This window comes from Alosa sapidissima, chromosome 12, assembly GCF_018492685.1.
Source record: "Alosa sapidissima isolate fAloSap1 chromosome 12, fAloSap1.pri, whole genome shotgun sequence".
NCBI classification, from domain to species: domain Eukaryota; kingdom Metazoa; phylum Chordata; class Actinopteri; order Clupeiformes; family Clupeidae; genus Alosa; species Alosa sapidissima.
This window is the reverse complement of record NC_055968.1, coordinates 30,213,212-30,230,711: the sequence shown is the minus strand read 5'-3', so window position 1 is coordinate 30,230,711 and position 17,500 is coordinate 30,213,212. Positions and strand designations below refer to the sequence as shown.

At 45.3% G+C, this 17,500-nt stretch overlaps 1 protein-coding gene across 1 annotated transcript in view; it reads left to right on the top strand.

Annotated features, from left to right (window-relative positions):
- atf6 (activating transcription factor 6) overlaps positions 1-17,500 on the top strand; it is a 70,648-nt gene that overhangs the window by 25,765 nt on the left and 27,383 nt on the right. Inside the window, exons 9-12 of the mRNA XM_042056110.1 lie at positions 965-1,056; positions 5,169-5,282; positions 12,573-12,686; positions 13,740-13,839. Of these exons, the coding sequence (XP_041912044.1) occupies positions 965-1,056; positions 5,169-5,282; positions 12,573-12,686; positions 13,740-13,839 (420 nt within the window). The remainder of the gene's footprint in view (positions 1-964; positions 1,057-5,168; positions 5,283-12,572; positions 12,687-13,739; positions 13,840-17,500) is intronic.

Genomic DNA, 17,500 nt, shown 5'->3' with positions numbered 1-17,500 from the left:
GGGGGGGGGGGGGGTCATAGCTCATGCCAGGGCTGTAGGTCATCTGACCAGGTTCTCAAAGTCCTCTTGGTGAAGGATTTTTTTTAAGTCCACTTAACCCACTAGCTGACACTTTTAATCGCTCACTTCACCAATAGGGACAGGGAAGAAGAGTTTCAGGCCACCACTGGTGATTTGAAATCTGTAGTGCTGGAGTCCGTGGCCATTTGATGGATGCTCTTCTAGGTTATTTATCAGTCAGGGGTCGTATTAGTGCTAAATGGAAATCCCATCACATATCCACCCAAGCCCTGTACTCAATATGATGGAAAATATTAGCTTCAGAATTATCCTGGAATTTCCAAACTTTGTCTATTTCTCATCATCCTGACCAGACTTTATGCAAATATAGAGCTGAGATGGACTAAGATTCCAATTCAACTTGATAAGTTGATTAGATAAGTTCTTGCTCTAGCCTTAAACTCGGATAGCTTTTAGTTGTGTTACTTTGATATGAAATTACATTTATTATGTTAGTCGTCAAGCTTGTTTTTGGAAACATGATGCCAGAGGTTTCCGGTCAGTATTTTGTCCATCTCTTGAAGGCATCTCGGATGCTCTATGTCAGCTTCACTTGCAACTTGGTATCATGGTTTTTGCGTAAATATACACGCCACTTCAAAAATAGCCAACTGGCGTGTTATCTGCACGCATTTTGAGCTATCTGCGTGTATGTCAACGCCGCATAAACATTCACGCCACTTATCGTCTCACTGCCGTGTTTATGTCAACGCCAAGTATATGGCGCCCTCTAGGGTTAGGGTTATGGTTGGGTTATGGCGTTGATAAACACGCCAAAATGCTATTATGCGTTAGATAACACGCTAGTGGCCATTGGCGTGTCATACGTACACAGCTCATGATATCAGTCTGTCACTTGAGTGTTTTTGCCGTTTTCTCATTTTGCGTCATTGTGCTCCTTCAGAACACTGTTTTGAAAACCACTGCCCCCAAGAGGCGGGCTGTGTGTCTCATGGTGCTTGCGGTCTTCCTGGTTTTCAACATGGGACCAATGAGGTGAGTCATACTTGTTTTGACACTTTAGACAGCCAATAAAATATACTCAAGCAACTGCTGTATTGTTCTGAACATTTCCCCTCTCAAATGTTCCCCTCCATTAATGTCTTTTAACTACGCTCTTTTCAACCATGGCATGAGCCATCATAACTGTATCTGGATGCAATTATCAAGCTCACCCATGCCGAGGTAAAACCCAGACTGTGCATAGATTATATCAGACTCATTCTGTAGCTAAGAGAAACGAAAGAAAGCAGTAGAACGTTCGGTTCCATCTGCATGAGAGGGCACAGGAGTGATTTGAGGACACGCAGAGTAAACGTGTCTGAGAAGACAACCTTAAATGCACTGGGTGGGCGTGATGAGGAGACGGGTTCTTCTGTTCCCTCTGCAGTCCCTAATCTGGAATGCTGTGTGTGTGTGAGTGTGTGTGTGTGTGTGTGTGTGTGTGTGTGTGTGTGTGTGTGTGTGTGTGTGTGTGTGTGTGTGTGTGTAAGTGAGTGTGTATGTGAGTGTGTATGTGAGAGTGTGTGTGAGAGTGTGTGTGTGTGTGAGTGTGTATGTGAGTGTGTATGTAAGTGTGTATGTGAGTGTGTATGTGTGAGTGTGAGTGTGTGTGAGTGTGTGAGTGTGTGAGTGTGTGTGTGTGTGTGTGTGTGTGTGTGTGTGTGTGTGTGTGTGTGTGTGTGTGTGTGTGTGTGTATGTGTGAGTGTGTGTGAGTGAGTGAGTGTGTGTGTGTTAGTCAGTGTGTGCGTGTGTCAGTCAGTGTGTGCCTGTCTCTGTCTGTGTCTGTGTGTGTCTGTGTGCGCCTGCATGATCCGTGGCCTACTGGTTAGGGAATCGGACTGTGATCGAAGGATGGTCGGTTCAATCCTTGAGTGGTAGGGTGTAAGTGAACAACTCAAAATGTGTACTGTAGGTGCAGGATACTTCAAATTATGAGGGTGTAAGAGAATAGCTGTAAAAATGATAGTTCAACCTTAAAATGAGAATAATTGCAAAAATACTCAAATTTAGACCAAAGTCGAAAGTTAAAGAAGGCACCAGTCAAAATTAAGCATTCAAAGCTTAATTTTAGATTCACCTAACCTGAAATCAAATTTCACAGCTGCAAGTCAGTCTACATGTGACCTTTTTATGAGTAATATTGAGTAAAGTTTGTTTACTTGTTCCAAACTGCATGAAGGTGGCTTGCAGAGGTGAATATATCATGTGCCAATGTATCAAGTCCTCTGGAATGGACAGAAGAGCTGACCTGCAGGAGTATTCCTGTAAACCGGCCCCAGGCACTTACTCACTGCCCTCTCAGAGTCTCTGATTCCTGGCCACATCAAAAGCCTGGCTCAGAGTCACTGCTTCTCCAATAGTTGAACAACAGCTGCGAGTCACATTTAGGCAAATGATTTCGAACACCTATCAAAATAAGTCTGAGCATCAAAAATGTTCTCATCCGATATTTATTCACTGATGCATGAATATTGTAATGTCATTTGGCCATGATGGGCAGGAATCAATGCTCAGTATCTATTAATGCAGCGTGTGTCGTTATTGTTACATAACACAAAAGCATGCGTTGCAGTTCTTTTGGCCAATCACAACGCAAGCCCCAAACTAAAAATTCAGATAATATTAGTGTAGAATTTATTTTATGGGGGAAAAAAGAAAAATTGTTACATAGAAGGATTTGTACAGTACCCTTCAGCATTATTGGCACCTCTGATAAAGTTGACTAAAAACAGGTATAACATTATCTTTTGGTGATTTATTATAATTTCACAATGGAAACGATGAGGAAAAATACAACCTTGAAGGGAAGCACATTTATTCTGAGAAAAAGGAACATCTTATAAAGAAATAAATATGTTTAACAAAAACATATCACCCACAATTATTGGCACCCCTGGAATATTATAAACAACATGTAGCAGAAGCATTTTCCTATTTATATTCAACTTTTAAAAAAAAAAAAGTTTGTCTGTGAACTTTCAGAAGTAGTTCATTATTTTCTTTTTCACTGAGGTATGAAAATAAAGTCACCGAATAAAGACACCGAAGCTAAATCCCCTAGTCATTTTCCAACATGGGAAAGAAAAGAAAATACACTAATTTCAAATAAAAGGAAAGTGTTTTAACATTTCTAAGTCAAGGAAGGGCTTCACAAACTAGGTACTCGGTTGAAAATGTCCATATTTAAAGTTAAAGCAATAATTAAAAGGTTCTAATCAACTGGAAATGTGACAAACATGCTTGGACAGAGACCCATCTTGTCCCCATGCACAGTATGACAGATGGTAAGAGATGTAAACCATTCCAAGAACCGCTTTTGGAGAGTTACAGAAAAAGGTATAATCTTGGGGTCACCGAGTCCCCCCAAAAAAAAGAAAGAAAAAAAAAATCTTCAAAAGTGACCTTACTGCTAAGAGATCATTTATAGGGCATGCCAGGTAAAAGCCTTTCGTGTTATTTAATTACAACTTATGTAAACCTGACTTTGTCTGGAGTTCTTGTCTATTTTCAGATTAAATGATATTTAGCAAGAAATGCTTTAGGTGGGTTTGGCTTACATAGAAGAATGACTATACTGAAAAGAACCCCATGCCTAATGAGAATTATGGGCTGTGATCTTGTGGGGCTGTTTTTATTTCCAAAAGTCTTGGGAACCTTGTTAAGGTTCGTGGTATTATGAACCCCAAGAAAAACCTGAACATTTTCAATGGAAATCTGTCCATCTCTGCCAAGACACTAAAAGTGGGTCATGATTAGACCATTCTTCAGGTCAATTAACCAAAACAAATGTTTGACCGTTTTTTTTTTTTTTTTTCAGCAGCACTCAGAGCGCTGAAAGTTGAAATCTGTTCAACTTTTAGAACAGAGCTGGTCTCGTCGATGTCATTTCTCTCACGACCACTGTAACCTAGCAACAATAAACACTGTGCCCTGATAATGAGGTTGAGGGCGCTATCAGCGCAGAAAACGTGATTGGTGGACGCAGGCCCTATTACAAGCTGTTTTAAAGTATTACCAGCAGAGGTGCCAATAATTGTGGACGACGTGTTTTTGTTAAAAATATTTCTTTATGAGATTTTCCTTTTTCTCAGAATACATTTGCTTCCTTTCAAGGTCCCTTCAACAGTCTACATGTATGTGGACAATAAGATTTGGGACTCTCTTCAGTAGACAGCCACAAGTTGCTTGTCTAGCACACTCGTCTGTGCCTCAAAGTGTGTGTGTGTGTGTGTGTGTGTGTGTGAGAGTGACTGAGTGAGGGAGAAGTTCAGAGAGAAATAGGGTGTGTGGGATGGAGGTTTGGAATTTAAAGAATGCCCCCTGCACTTTCAGATGTGAACAAAAGAACTTTCTAGAATTACAGAAAAAACAACCCAGATATGTATGCGTGTGGGAGTGCTCTTGTACATGTGGCCATATTTTAAATGGCTCAAATTAACCTCCTTAAGATGAAAAGCAGTGGGTCATTACACCCTGTGATCATACTTCTAAGCTGTGTGTGTGTGTGTGTGTGTGTGTGTGTGTGTGTGTGTGTGTGTGTGTGTGTGTGTGTGTGTGTGTGTGTGTGTGAGTGTGCGTGTGTGTGAATTTGCGTGTTAGCAAACTGTCAGAATCGGTTTCCTGTTATTTATCTCTTATTTCATGCCATGTAGTTCCCTGCACTTCCCTTCCTTTTGTTTGTCCATCAGATTCCCAGCCTCCTTCTCCTTCAGATTCCCAGCCTCCTTCTCCTTCAGATTCCCAGCCTCCTTCTCCTTCTCCACTGACTGTTGCCCAGCACTGCCCCTCTCCTCTATTTCATCCTCTAAAACAGTGTTATTCACCTTAACTCATGATCAATGTGGCCAATAGGAAATCAAAGATGCTAGAAATGTATTTAACATACTCACACTCTCTCTCTCTCTCTCCACATGTCTCTCTCTCTCTCCATTTCTCTCTCTCTCTCCATTTCTCTCTCTCCACATTTCTCTCTCTCCATTTTTCTCTCTCCATTTCTCTCTCTCTCTCTCTCCATTTCTCTATCTCTCTCCATTTCTCTCTCCATCTCCCCCCCCCCTCTCTCTCTCCCTCTCTCCTCTCTCTCTCTCTCTCTCCCCCCCTCTAGTCTGTACAGAGACTCCGATGGTTCCAAAGTTCCAGTAAGTAGAGTTCACACTGGAAGGCATCTGCTGGAATTGCCGAATCCACACACACCTGAGGAAGTGCTGGTGTCCAGCAGGTGAGACACTCACACACACACACACACACACACACATCCTGGCACAAGTTAACGTGCATGCAATAGTATGGAAAAAAGGAGCCTGACATGTGGACACAATCATACACACACACACACACACACACACACACACACACACACACACACACACACACACACACACACACACACGCGCTTACTGTCTTTTCATCCCTTTTGGCCAGAATGTGTCGAAGTTGGAAAGCCGGATAGTTACACTGTAGAAATAAAAGCTCACTTTTCACATGTGCTGTGCAGTCATGTCACTCTGACACTATGCCACCCTGCCAGAGGTGGGAGTAAGTCACACATGGGCAAGTCACAAGCAAGTCTCAAGTCTTAACCTTCAAGTCTCAAGCAAGTCCAAGTAATTTTTTGTGACAGTCAAGCAAGTCAAGTCAAGTCATAGCTTGGGTCAAGCAAGTCAAGTCAAGTCATAGATTGGGTCAAGCAAGTCAAGTCAAGTCATAGCCAAATCGTTGAAATTCATGATGATTTACCTATGTTTTCATTTTAAAATAAGCTACAATAGGCTAGTTATGAACTGCTGGAGTTTTATTTGTAACAAACAAATGGACATTGCATTCAAGCCACATAGCCTAGGCCTACATCTGAAAGGTTTATAGAATAAGATGAAATGGATACGAATAAAAATAAATGTATTTCAAGTAGACCAATTATAAAATAGCCTATTATTGTTTCAATATGCCTCAAATATTAGGTAGCCTAGCTACATCAAATCATGAAAATATATTCAAATAGTTCAAGTTACACCTGTCCTGACCTGTCACATCTCCAGGGAACCAATAATGTAAAATGTGAAAAAGTGAACTAATCAATCAATCAAACGCTGCCGCCGACGTCACTGCCAAACTCAATGCTATATCATATTATACATAAGCCTAACATGTGAAGTAAGCTACGTTTCTATGCTGATTGCTGGCAGTTAGCTAGGCCTACTTGCTGTTGTTAGCCTACTACTAGGCTGTAACATATGGAACAGGGACCTGTTGAAGAGGGAGGGAGAAAGAGAGGCGCTTACTTTAGGTTACATTGGCAACATTTTCGCTATATATCAAGATTAAACTTAGACAAGAAAGTGTTTCACTTTGCCATTTCACACATTTTAACCTAATATGGCGTTAACTAAAAAGCATAATAGATTTAAAGCCAACTCTTAACATGCCTCAAATTTGACGTTAGGTTTCTAACATGACTAACTTCGGATGAAAATCAACGTGGTGGTGGTTATGTCGCTATTTTGCACACTTGCAGACTGCTGTTCATTTCTCCTTTGACTTGTCAGATACATCATCTGTGAAGCCAAACATTATTATGTTTTGGTATAAACGTAGAGCCTTCCATATTTGCAAGTTAGCCTACCTCAGTCTGTCTCATTTGATCTGGCACTTGCTGTTGGTCTGTCGCGTCGCGTCACTTGGTACAATGACAGGTTCGCTCGCGTGACTTAGACTTGAGACAAGTCATTTGTCTCAAGTCTAAGTCAAGTCTCAAGTCATGAATAGCAAGTCAAAGTCAAGTCGAGTCTTTTATACATGTTGATCAAGCAAGTCTCAAGTCTTAAAAAATGTGACTCGAGTCCCCCATGTCTGCACCCTGCACACACACATACACACACACACACACACACACAAATGCCGGATAGTCACATAGAAATAAAAGCTCACTTTTCACATGTGCTGTGCAGTCATGTCACTTTGTCACTATGCTACCCTGGACAAACACACACACACACACACGCCACAATCATTTGGAGTCTTCACATGCCAAAATGAATCGGGTCATTACCTCCATACACAAACACAGACGTGTGCAAGACCCTCCGTTTGGTTATCCTGCCATGCCTTAGATGGGCTATTAACTGTGCACACAAATATATGAACACACATGGACACAGAAACACACACACATACACATGCACACACAACCGTCACACACGCAAACATACATCCACACATACACACACACACAAACATAGTAATATCCCTAATAAGCTGTAATAAAAAAAATGTAGTTATCCTGCCTTGTGTTGATGGCTAGTTACCACCACGTATAAACACAGACATAGACACAAACAATCAAATTCACAAACCCTTGCACAAGCACACCTGCACACACTCAAATGCAAGCAAGCAATACAAGTCCACACACACAAACACACACACAAACACACACACAAACACGCACACACACACACAGGTAGCTGTCAGGTTTCTGCAGCCTTTGCAATGCTGTTAAGTAGTTCGCACCTCTCCAGTGGTACCGAGTCTGACGCAGATAGACACTCACACCTGCTAGTCCTCTAGGTTACAGGCGGCCCATTACTTAAACACACAAACAGAACGCAGGTGCAGAGCACGGCTGCCCAAAAATCTGCCTGACAGGAAAAAAGCCCTGGTGCCGTGCCACACCCATGCCCCTAGTGCCCCCCCGCCACCCTCTGGGCATTTCCCTCGCCTCAGCACTCCGCTGCACTGACATAATCTAACATTCTTCACCTGCTGTTGCTCCAATGGAAAGAAACTGTTAGTAATGTAACAGTAACGGAACATTTAATCCTCTGGGCGGACTGGGTGTCTCTCATGGACGGAGCATGGAAGTTCATCTGGTTTATGAAAGACTGTGATCGGCATGGTTCTGATTAGAGTGTTTCTTTCTGCACAATCTGTGACTGACTGTATTCCTCCATTAGGCATTCGCATTGCATGAACTTGCTTAGCCAAGAGCAAAATGTATCTTTAGGAGTCCAATGAGAGGCCTATATTGTTGTTCCATTAATGGTCACCGAAGTGAATGACCGCTTGCTGATGACGTTTGACATACAAGGGCAGTGGCACAAAGTGTGTTTTCACAATGAGGAGGGTTGCACTCATTCCAAAGACATGCAAAGTGAAACAGCATGAAAGTCAGCAAATTGTCCCCATATGTACGAGTTGATGGGGGGGGGTCGAGGGGGGTGTAGAACCTTCGACCTGTGGCCCTCTGGTTCCCTGAACGGAGCTGTCCAGTTCTCTTGGTGAGTCAGTGGACTCAGGCGGGTTAGAGGATATGGGAACGGAGAGAGAGAGGGAAGGCGGCTCGTGTTTCACGGGGGATGGAGGGGCGGGGGTGGGTGCCACAGACTGCTCTCTGGGTTGTCCGTCTCATGCAGCCAGATAAGCTCACTGTCAGCGCCGTCACTCACACATGGACCCCAGGCATGTGTAGGTCTCCACACACACACACACACACACACACACGATAAGACACACACATGCCTACACACACACACACACACACACACACACACACACACACACACACACACACACACACACACACACACACACACACACATTCACACACACACACGAGACAAACAAGAGACACACAAATTAGCCCAGCAGAGTCACCTTACACAGCTCTATAAGTTCAGTGTGGACAGGAAAGACCACATTAGTTGTCATATGAAACGCTTGTGCGGGTGTGTGTGTGTCTCTGTGTGTGGGTGTGTCTCTGTGTGTGTGGGCAGGCGTGTGCTTGTCCATGCTAATGCGTATGCGTTCGCACGTATTTGTGTATTAGAACCAGGTGGGTAGTTATGCAACTAGAACAGGCTTTCAGCATGACTCTGCTCAGTTCTAGACTGTTCCGCCCCGGGACCGCTGGCCGTCCAGGCTGCGGGTGTAACCCCATCGCCTCACTCCCAGCGGCGCGGGGCTCAAAACGCGCCACAATTAACAGCGTCTGCGAGTTGTCACGGCGACAGCCCCTGTGCAGGTGGAGGCCCCGTATCGAGGTCTGACGGGGAACGGAAACGGGAATGTCGGGAAAGCACCTCAGAAACAGGACCGGCAGATGGAATTATGTAATGTGGAAAATAATAGCCTATAAAAACAGCAAAGAAAAAAAATAACGTGGAGTTGCACAGGGACATTTATAGATCGGAAAGTGTAACGTCTTCTAGGTTCAGTTTCTCTTTCTCTTTCTTTCTCTCGCTCCGCTGTCAAAATGTGTCAGTACTCAGCTGAGGTGTGTGTGTGTGTGTGTGTGTGTGTGTGTGTGTGTGTGTGTGTGTGTGTGTGTGTGTGTTTCCAAACGAGAAAACCAGCCTGACTGAAGACAGAGCGAGCGAGAGAACCCGCGCTGGCGGCAAACAACCCACTGACATCACCACAGCTTCATTCCTTCATTCTCTCGCTCCCTCCTTCTCTCCTTTCTCCCCACATCGCTCCCTCCTTCCCTCCTTTCTCTCCACCTCACTTTCTCCTTCTCTCCTTTCTCTCCACCTCACTCTCTCCTTCTCTCCTTCTCTCCACCTCACTCCATCCTTCTCTCCTTTCTCTCCACATCACTCTCTCCTTCTCTCCTTTCTCTCCACCTCACTCTCTCCTTCTCTCCTTTCTTGAATTTCTTGAATTTCCCCTGGGGATCAATAAAGTATCTATCTATCTATCTATCTTCTCCCCACCTCACTCCATCCTTCTCTCCTTTCTCTCCACATCACTCCATCCTTCTCTCCTTTCTCTCCACATCGCTCTCTCCTTCTCTCCTTTCTCTCCACCTCACTCCATCCTTCTCTCCTTTCTCTCCACATCACTCCATCCTTCTCTCCTTTCTCTCCACCTCACTCCATCCTTCTCTCCTTTCTCTCCACCTCACTCCATCCTTCTCTCCTTTCTCTCCACCTCACTCTCTCCTTCTCTCCTTTCTCTCCACATCACTCCATCCTTCTCTCCTTTCTCTCCACCTCACTCTCCTTCTCTCCTTTCTCTCCACATCACTCTCTCTCCTTCTCTCCTTTCTCTCCACCTCACTCCATCCTTCTCTCCTTTCTCTCCACCTCACTCCATCCTTCTCTCCCTTCTCCCCACATCACTCTCTCCTTCTCTCCTTTCTCTCCACATCACTCTCTCCTTCTCTCCTTTCTCTCTACATCACTCCATCCTTCTCTCCCTTCTCCCCACATCACTCTCTCCTTCTCTCCTTTCTCTCCACATCACTCTCTCCTTCTCTCCTTTCTCTCTACATCACTCCATCCTTCTCTCCCTTCTCCCCACATCACTCTCTCCTTCTCTCCTTTCTCTCCACATCACTCTCTCCTTCTCTCCTTTCTCTCTACATCACTCCATCCTTCTCTCCTTTCTCTCCACATCACTCCATCCTTCTCTCCTTCTCTCCACATCGCTCCCTCAGCATCGCTCCTTCAGCTCTCATGAATGTCCCACTTTTTTTAGTGTTCTGTGTCTCCCTCTCTCCTCCTTGACCCATCCTTCTCTCTCTCTCTCTCTCTCTCTCTCTCTCTCTCTCTCTCTTTTTCTTCCTCCCTCTCCCTTTGCATGTCTTTCGCTGCGGACATCTGGTTTCAGTGGTAGCCCTGGATGGATACGTTGATCATATTTGTAAAAAGTTTAGTTTGCTGTCAGAAATCATTTCCTCCATTTGCCTTCAGGCTTCTCACTGTCCACCCGTGTGCTGTGAGTCATTAGCTAGAGCTAGAGAGGCCCATTGCTCAGGGGGCCCAGAACTGACCATTTACCTTCAGGCTTCTCACTGGCCACCCATGTGCTGGGTAGTCTGTGTGTAGCGAGACCCACTGCAGCCCAGGACTGACCATTTGCCTTAAGGCTTCTCACTTGTCACCCATGTGCTGGGTAGTCTGTGTGTAGCGAGACCCACTGCAGCTCCACCCATGCGTTGCAAGTTACTGGCTGGATTCGACCGGATTGTCTTTTTTCCATTTTCCATACATTGCCAATTAGTGAAATGACCCAGGAGTAATCAGTGATGAGCACTGTGCAAATTCTGTAAATGCTTAGGAAAGGTGTTTCAATACGTCCTTCAGCATAATTTCAGATGTACACAGGAGAGGTGTTAAACTCCTAGTGCAATGGGTTGGCAATTTCCCATACCGGCCAATCAACAACCAAGCCTATTTACCATCGAAAACAAAATCACCAACAAAGCAATCTGTGTGGGCAAAACAGATCACCAACAGATCAGCCTTCAAGAGCATTTCCCTTGGGGTACTTAAGCATAGTGTAGACTGAAAAATAATTTATCAAAGGAAAGGAGATAGTGACGCCCAACAATTCCTTGAACACTTGAACACGGATCCTGGTTGTGAGGCGCAGGAGACAGGAGGCAGCTGCAGGGGGCTCAGGCCACACACTACAGGGGACTGGCAGCAGCAGGAGCAGTGGGCTCAGGCCACACTGCACAGGGGACCGGTGGCAGTGGGATCAGGCCATAGGCTCAGGCTACACTACAGGGGACTGGTGGCAGGAATAGTGGGGTTAGGTCCAGCTGTGGGAGGCCAGTGCCAGTGTGGACCCAGCAGGAGCCGGTAGCTAAACTGGTCCGACGTAAACACAAATATTGTGTCAGATTATTGTGCTTTTTGTTTTGTTGCATGATGGACACCCACACACACCCAAACACCCACCCACCCACAGACACACACACACACACACACACACACACACACGCACACACACGCACACACACACACACTAGAATGCACTTGGTCCAGCTGGTATCTCAGTCCTCTGAGAGGCTAGTGGTGTGAGTGTGGGGTGGCTGTGAGTTCCCCCCCCCCACCCTTCTCTCTCTTGAGCGGCGTCGAGTTTTACAAGCCCCGGGCCACCCTGTTAAACCCCCCAGCCTCACTGCTGAGACTGCACGCCGCTGCTACCGCTAACGCTAACGCTCACACTCCATATTTCTCCAGGGGATTTTACAGCCAAAACCTCAGCACTGACTTCCAGACTCTCTTGTCTCAGTTTATTCACATGTCACTCATGCATCAATTATAGCTCTCCTTTTCTGTCCCATTTTCCTGCTAAAAGCCTTTCATTTTAAAACGAACTCTGCAGAATGAGTCTATTTCACTGTCTTGGCACTACTGTATATAGTGACATTGGGAAATGCCTGGCTGATTACTGATGGGACTTTCTTAGCTCTTTTGAAAAGAAATGAGCTAATAGGGAGATTTCTGATCTGCTATTGTAAATGGTGTTGAGGATACAGTATTCCTTGTAAACGGCGTGGAGAAAAACGTCCCTGCAGTAAATCTGTCTGGAATCCATCGGCCTGGCTGCTCACAAGGAAAGAAAGAGAGCCACATTGGCTCCAGTTGTGTGGTAGAGTCCAACATCCTGACATTGTTTGAACAGTCCAATAAATAGTTTCTTTTCTTTCTTTCTTTCTCTTTCTTTCTTTCTTTCTTTCTTTCTTTCTCTCTCTCTCTCTCTCTCTCTCTCTCTCTCTCAGTGTGGAGGAGTCTGTGGCAGAGGAGAAGGCTCTGATGGTGGTGAGGAAGAGCCCCCTGGTTTTCGGTGCGCCGCCACCCTGCCAGCCACCCGTCAACAGGACGAAGTGCATCAAGTGAGTAATGAGGGCTCTGAGCGCGCCTCACTTCCCCTCCCCACTCTGAGCGTGTTCACTTCCCCTCCCCACTCTGAGCGCGCTCACTTCACCTCCTCTCTGAGCGCGCTCACTTCACCTCCCCACTCTGAGCGCGCTCACTTCACCTCCCCACTCTGAGCGCGCTCACTTCAGTGTGTCAGGACTCCTCTATATCCGTCTCTAACCCTCAGCTCCACGTCTTTTATTCCGTCCAGATCATCCCTCTCAAGTCACTGAGAAGACAATGCGTCTGATAGTTTTGGAGTCTGGAGTTTTACTAATATGCTACAGTATAGTCAATACTGATATACGGTTAGTTACCTGATCCTCTAGAGAAATTGAAGTGTATCTCAGTAGGGGCCAAGATGTTATTTGGGAGGTCAAGAATTTAAGCACTGGTCACCCACCCAAATCACTGCACACTGTGCTGTCTTGTGAGTGCCCAGTTTCTGTAGTGAGGTAGGGGGCAGTTAGCCGCTTTATATAGGATGACTGTGGGAGTTTCGGGGCCACTGAAGTCTCTGCCCCAGAGAGACGGGCTCCCCTGCTAACAGTGAGTCAGTCAGTCAGACTGTTCACTTTTATGAGCCTGAGGGAGACAAGCAGATTCTGGACAAGAGGAGCTTGACCTGATATCTCTCGTATGGACTCTGCAATAGGGGCTTTGCAAAAACAGATGGCCTCACAGGGAGGGATGAGGGGTGTTACTACATCTGCGTGTGTGCGTGTGTGTGTGTGTGTGTGTGTGCGTGTGCCTGCGTGCGTGCATGCATCTGTGCGTGTGTGTGTGTGTGTGTGTGTGTGTGTGTGTGTGTGTGTGTGTGTGTGTGTGTGTGTGTGTGTGTATGGAAGGAAGGAAGGACACTGCATGGTTTTGTGTGTAGTCGATGATGACGTGGCCATGTGTTTGTAAGCAGGCTGCAATTATGGATCTCCAAAACTTGTGTTTGCACTGTTGGAAGTTATGCAATGACCATCTTTCTGCGTGTGTGTGAGTGTGTGTTGTGTCTGATATCTTCTGTTTCCCTGCAGGCTGGCTCATGAACTGAGAGGATGGGTGCACAGACATGAGGTGGAGCGCACCAAGAGCAGACGGCAGAGTAACACACAGACTAAGAGCAGGACCATCCTGGTACGCACACACACACATACACACACACACAGGCAAACACACTCACACACACACACAGGCAAACACACTCACAAATGCATGAACCCATCACCCTGCTGAGATGCAAGACTGGACCAGCACACACACACACATACTGTACACACACACACACACACACACACACACACACTGCTGTGTGTATTCTATGTTGCTCTGTGTATATGAGCCTCTCATGAGACACAGATGGAATCAGATGAGATCACTCGCTACTTCTCAAGTATTTATTTTCTCTAAATAGCCTTGTGAGAACTTTCCCTCTTTCCCCTTCTCTCTGTCACTCCATATCTCGCCTTTCACAACCATCTCCTTTCCCTTCTTTCTCTCCTTGGCCCCTTTTTGTCTTTCGTTCTTCCTCTCTATCTTTTTTCCTCATTTCCTCTCTCTGTTTTTTCTCTCATTCTTCAGTTGTCATTTCAACTCCACCACGTTCGCTCTTTCCATCTTTCTCACAGTATCCCTCCTACTTCTGTTCTTTCCTCGTCTTTTGTTTCTTTCTTTCTTTCCTTCTCTCCCCCAAGCACCCCCCCCCCCACACACACACACACACACACACACACACACACACTAGTCTTGGACCCCAGAGTCCTTCGCTGGATTTACTTCTTTGTCCAATATAATCTAGGCTCTTGGGAAAGTAAACAGTCTTGTCAGATGGTTGCTCTCTATAACCAGTCCTCCATCCATCTCCACTCACCCACTCCTCTCTTCCCTCTCTCTCTCTCTTTCTCTCTCTCTCTCTCTCTCTCTCTCTCTCTCTCGCTCTCTCTCTTTCTCTCTCTCTCTCTCTCTCTCTCACTCTCTCTCTCTCTTTCTCTCTCTCTCTCTTGCTCTTTTTCTCTCTCTCACTCATCTCCATCAAATTCCCTCTCACCAGCTCTTCCCTCTTTTCCTCTCTCACTCACATATCTAGCATTCTCTCTCTCTTTCTCTCTCTCTCTCTCTTTTTCTCTCTCTTTGTCTCTCTCACACTTCCACTGAGCCACCGCTCTCTCTGTAGTGAGTACAGTGAGAGGATCTGATTGCTGCCTTTGCATTCCTTATTGATCATGTAAACACTGTCCGGTTGAAGTCAGACTCTGGAGGATTCCGTCTGCAGCTTGTCTGGCAACCAGACAGTTACGTAAACCCTGCGACTCCCCCCAGGCGCCCCCCCTCCATGACCATTGCTCCTTCACTTTATCTCAGCTCTCTCTAAGTATAAGTATTATATACTCTTTCAACAAAAACAACAAAAACAATGCTTGAACATTCTATTTTGTTTCCAATCTACTTCCACTTCAGTAAAATAACATATGGAATGTTAAAACGGAAGCCTTGTGGGGCCAACTATGATGCTGATAATGGAACTCTCAACTGTTGAAACCGTCAATATGGACCCTTTCAAGAGAGTTCCATTATCAGCATCATAGTTGGCCCCACAAGACCTCCTTTTTAACATTCCATATGTTATCTTAATGCAGAGGAAGTAGATTGGGGCCCAAATAGAACGTTCACGCATTGTAAGGGTCTATACTCTTTTGATCCTGTGAGGGAAATTTGGTCTCTGCATTTATCCCAATCCGTGAATTAGTGAAACACACTCAGCACACAGTGAACACACAGTGAAGCACACACTAATCCCGACGCAGTGAGCTGCCTTGCTACAGCGGCGCTCGGGGGGCAGTGAGGGGTTAGGTGCCTTGCTCAAGGGCACTTCAGCCGTGGTAGTGGGCATGGGAGAACAGTGCTCAATCACTTCCCCCGCCCACATTTTTCCTACTGGTCGGGGATCAAACTGGCAACCCTTCGGTTACAACCTCGAAGCCCTAACCAGTAGGCCATGGCTGCCCCATTCTACTGCCCACATTCTACTGATCTGAGAGGTCAGTTCGCTCTTACCACTAGAGAAGGTCAGGGTTTTCTTTACCAGGGGTTTCTACTGTTTTGAGGTTAAAGGAATTATCCGTAGTAAAATGCACTTTAGATCAATTTACGGATGATTAGGAGTACATACGTTGAGTTGACATCAAAATCATGTCATTCGGATGTGTTTTGAGAAAGTTCGATTTTACCGTTTTTAGTCAAAACTTGTTAGCCTGTTAGTGACCAGGGCATGTCATTTCGCCGCTACAAAACGCTATTTTTATACCTCTTCTACAGTTCCAAACAACATTACACTTACGTGGTAGTGAGTAGAGGGTCCCTAAAGCCAAACCGAGGTCTTTATGTGGTTGGATAGAGAGTCCAGAATGAATTTCATCAAGCCAGTACCTTTCCGGAAATGTTGCTGCTGTAGCTAGCATCTTTAGGGGAAAGTCTGTAGGAGTCGATTGCATCACGTCGTCAATTGCATCACGTCACGTGACATTTCAAAATTCCAACCTGTTAGTAAGCTAGGGTTTGCTGTTGCATACAACTTAATTTCAATTTCGAAAGAAATACTGGACTATGTTTAAAAAAAAAAAAAAAAAAAAAAAAAAAAACGCGACAAAATTGTGATTACTCCACACTCGGCAATCGACTCCTGCGGACTTTCCCCTAAAGATGCCAGCTGTAGCAGCAACATTTCCGGAAAGGTACTGGCTTGATGAAATTCATTCTGGACTCTCTATATGACTACATAAAGACCTCGGGATACTTCGGTTTGGCTTTAGGGACCCTCTACTCACTACCACGTAAGTGTAATGTTGTTTGGAACTGTAGAAGAGGTATAAAAATAGCGTTTTGTAGCGGCGAAATGACATGCCCTGGTCACTAACAGGCTAACGAGTTTTGACTAAAAACGGTAAAATCGAACTTTCTCAAAACACATCCGAATGACATGATTTTGATGTCAACTCAACATATGTACTGTACTCCCAATCATCCGTAAATTGATCTAAAGTGCATTTTACTCCGGATAATTCCTTTAAAGCCCTCAAACTGTGAGTGAAGGTCAGGTTTTTTTTTTTCAATGATACTGTTAGTTACCTGATCCTCTAGAGAAATTTAAGTGTATCTCAGTAGGGAACAAGATGTTATTTGGGAGGTCAAGAATTTAAGCACTGGTCACTCACCCAAATCACTGCACACTGTGCCCAGTTTCTGTAGTGAGGTAGGGGGCGATCAGCCGCTTTATACTATATAGTGTCCTAAGGATGAATGTGGGAGTTTTTTCTACTGATCTGAGGTCAGTTGTTCTGAGGTCAGTTGTGCGGGCCAGTCTCCGGGATGTCCTGTAGGGCTGTGGAGTGAGGACTGCTTGGTGTGAAGTGGGTAGCGCTTGGCAGCTCACTGTGCCCGAGTTCCATGGAGCTCCACGGAGATGGATGTGGAGGCCTTATCATGTGTCGCCATCAGCTCTGTCTGAAGTCAGTGCCAGTAGCCCGAAGGCTGTGTGTGTGTGTGTGTGTGTGTGTGTGTGTGTGTGTGTGTGTGTGTGTGTGTGTGTGTGTGTGTGTGTGTGTGTGTGTGTGTGTGTGTAAGAGAGTAAGAGAGAGAGAGAGAGATGGAGAGAGAGTAAGTGAGTGATTTTGTTTGCATGTGTGATGAGATGTATGTGTGTGTGAGGGGAAAAAGATAGCCAGAGCCAGGATGTGTGTGTGTGTATGAGAGAGAGTGTGTGTAACAGAGAGAGGAAGAAAAAAAGTGAATGTGTGTGTGA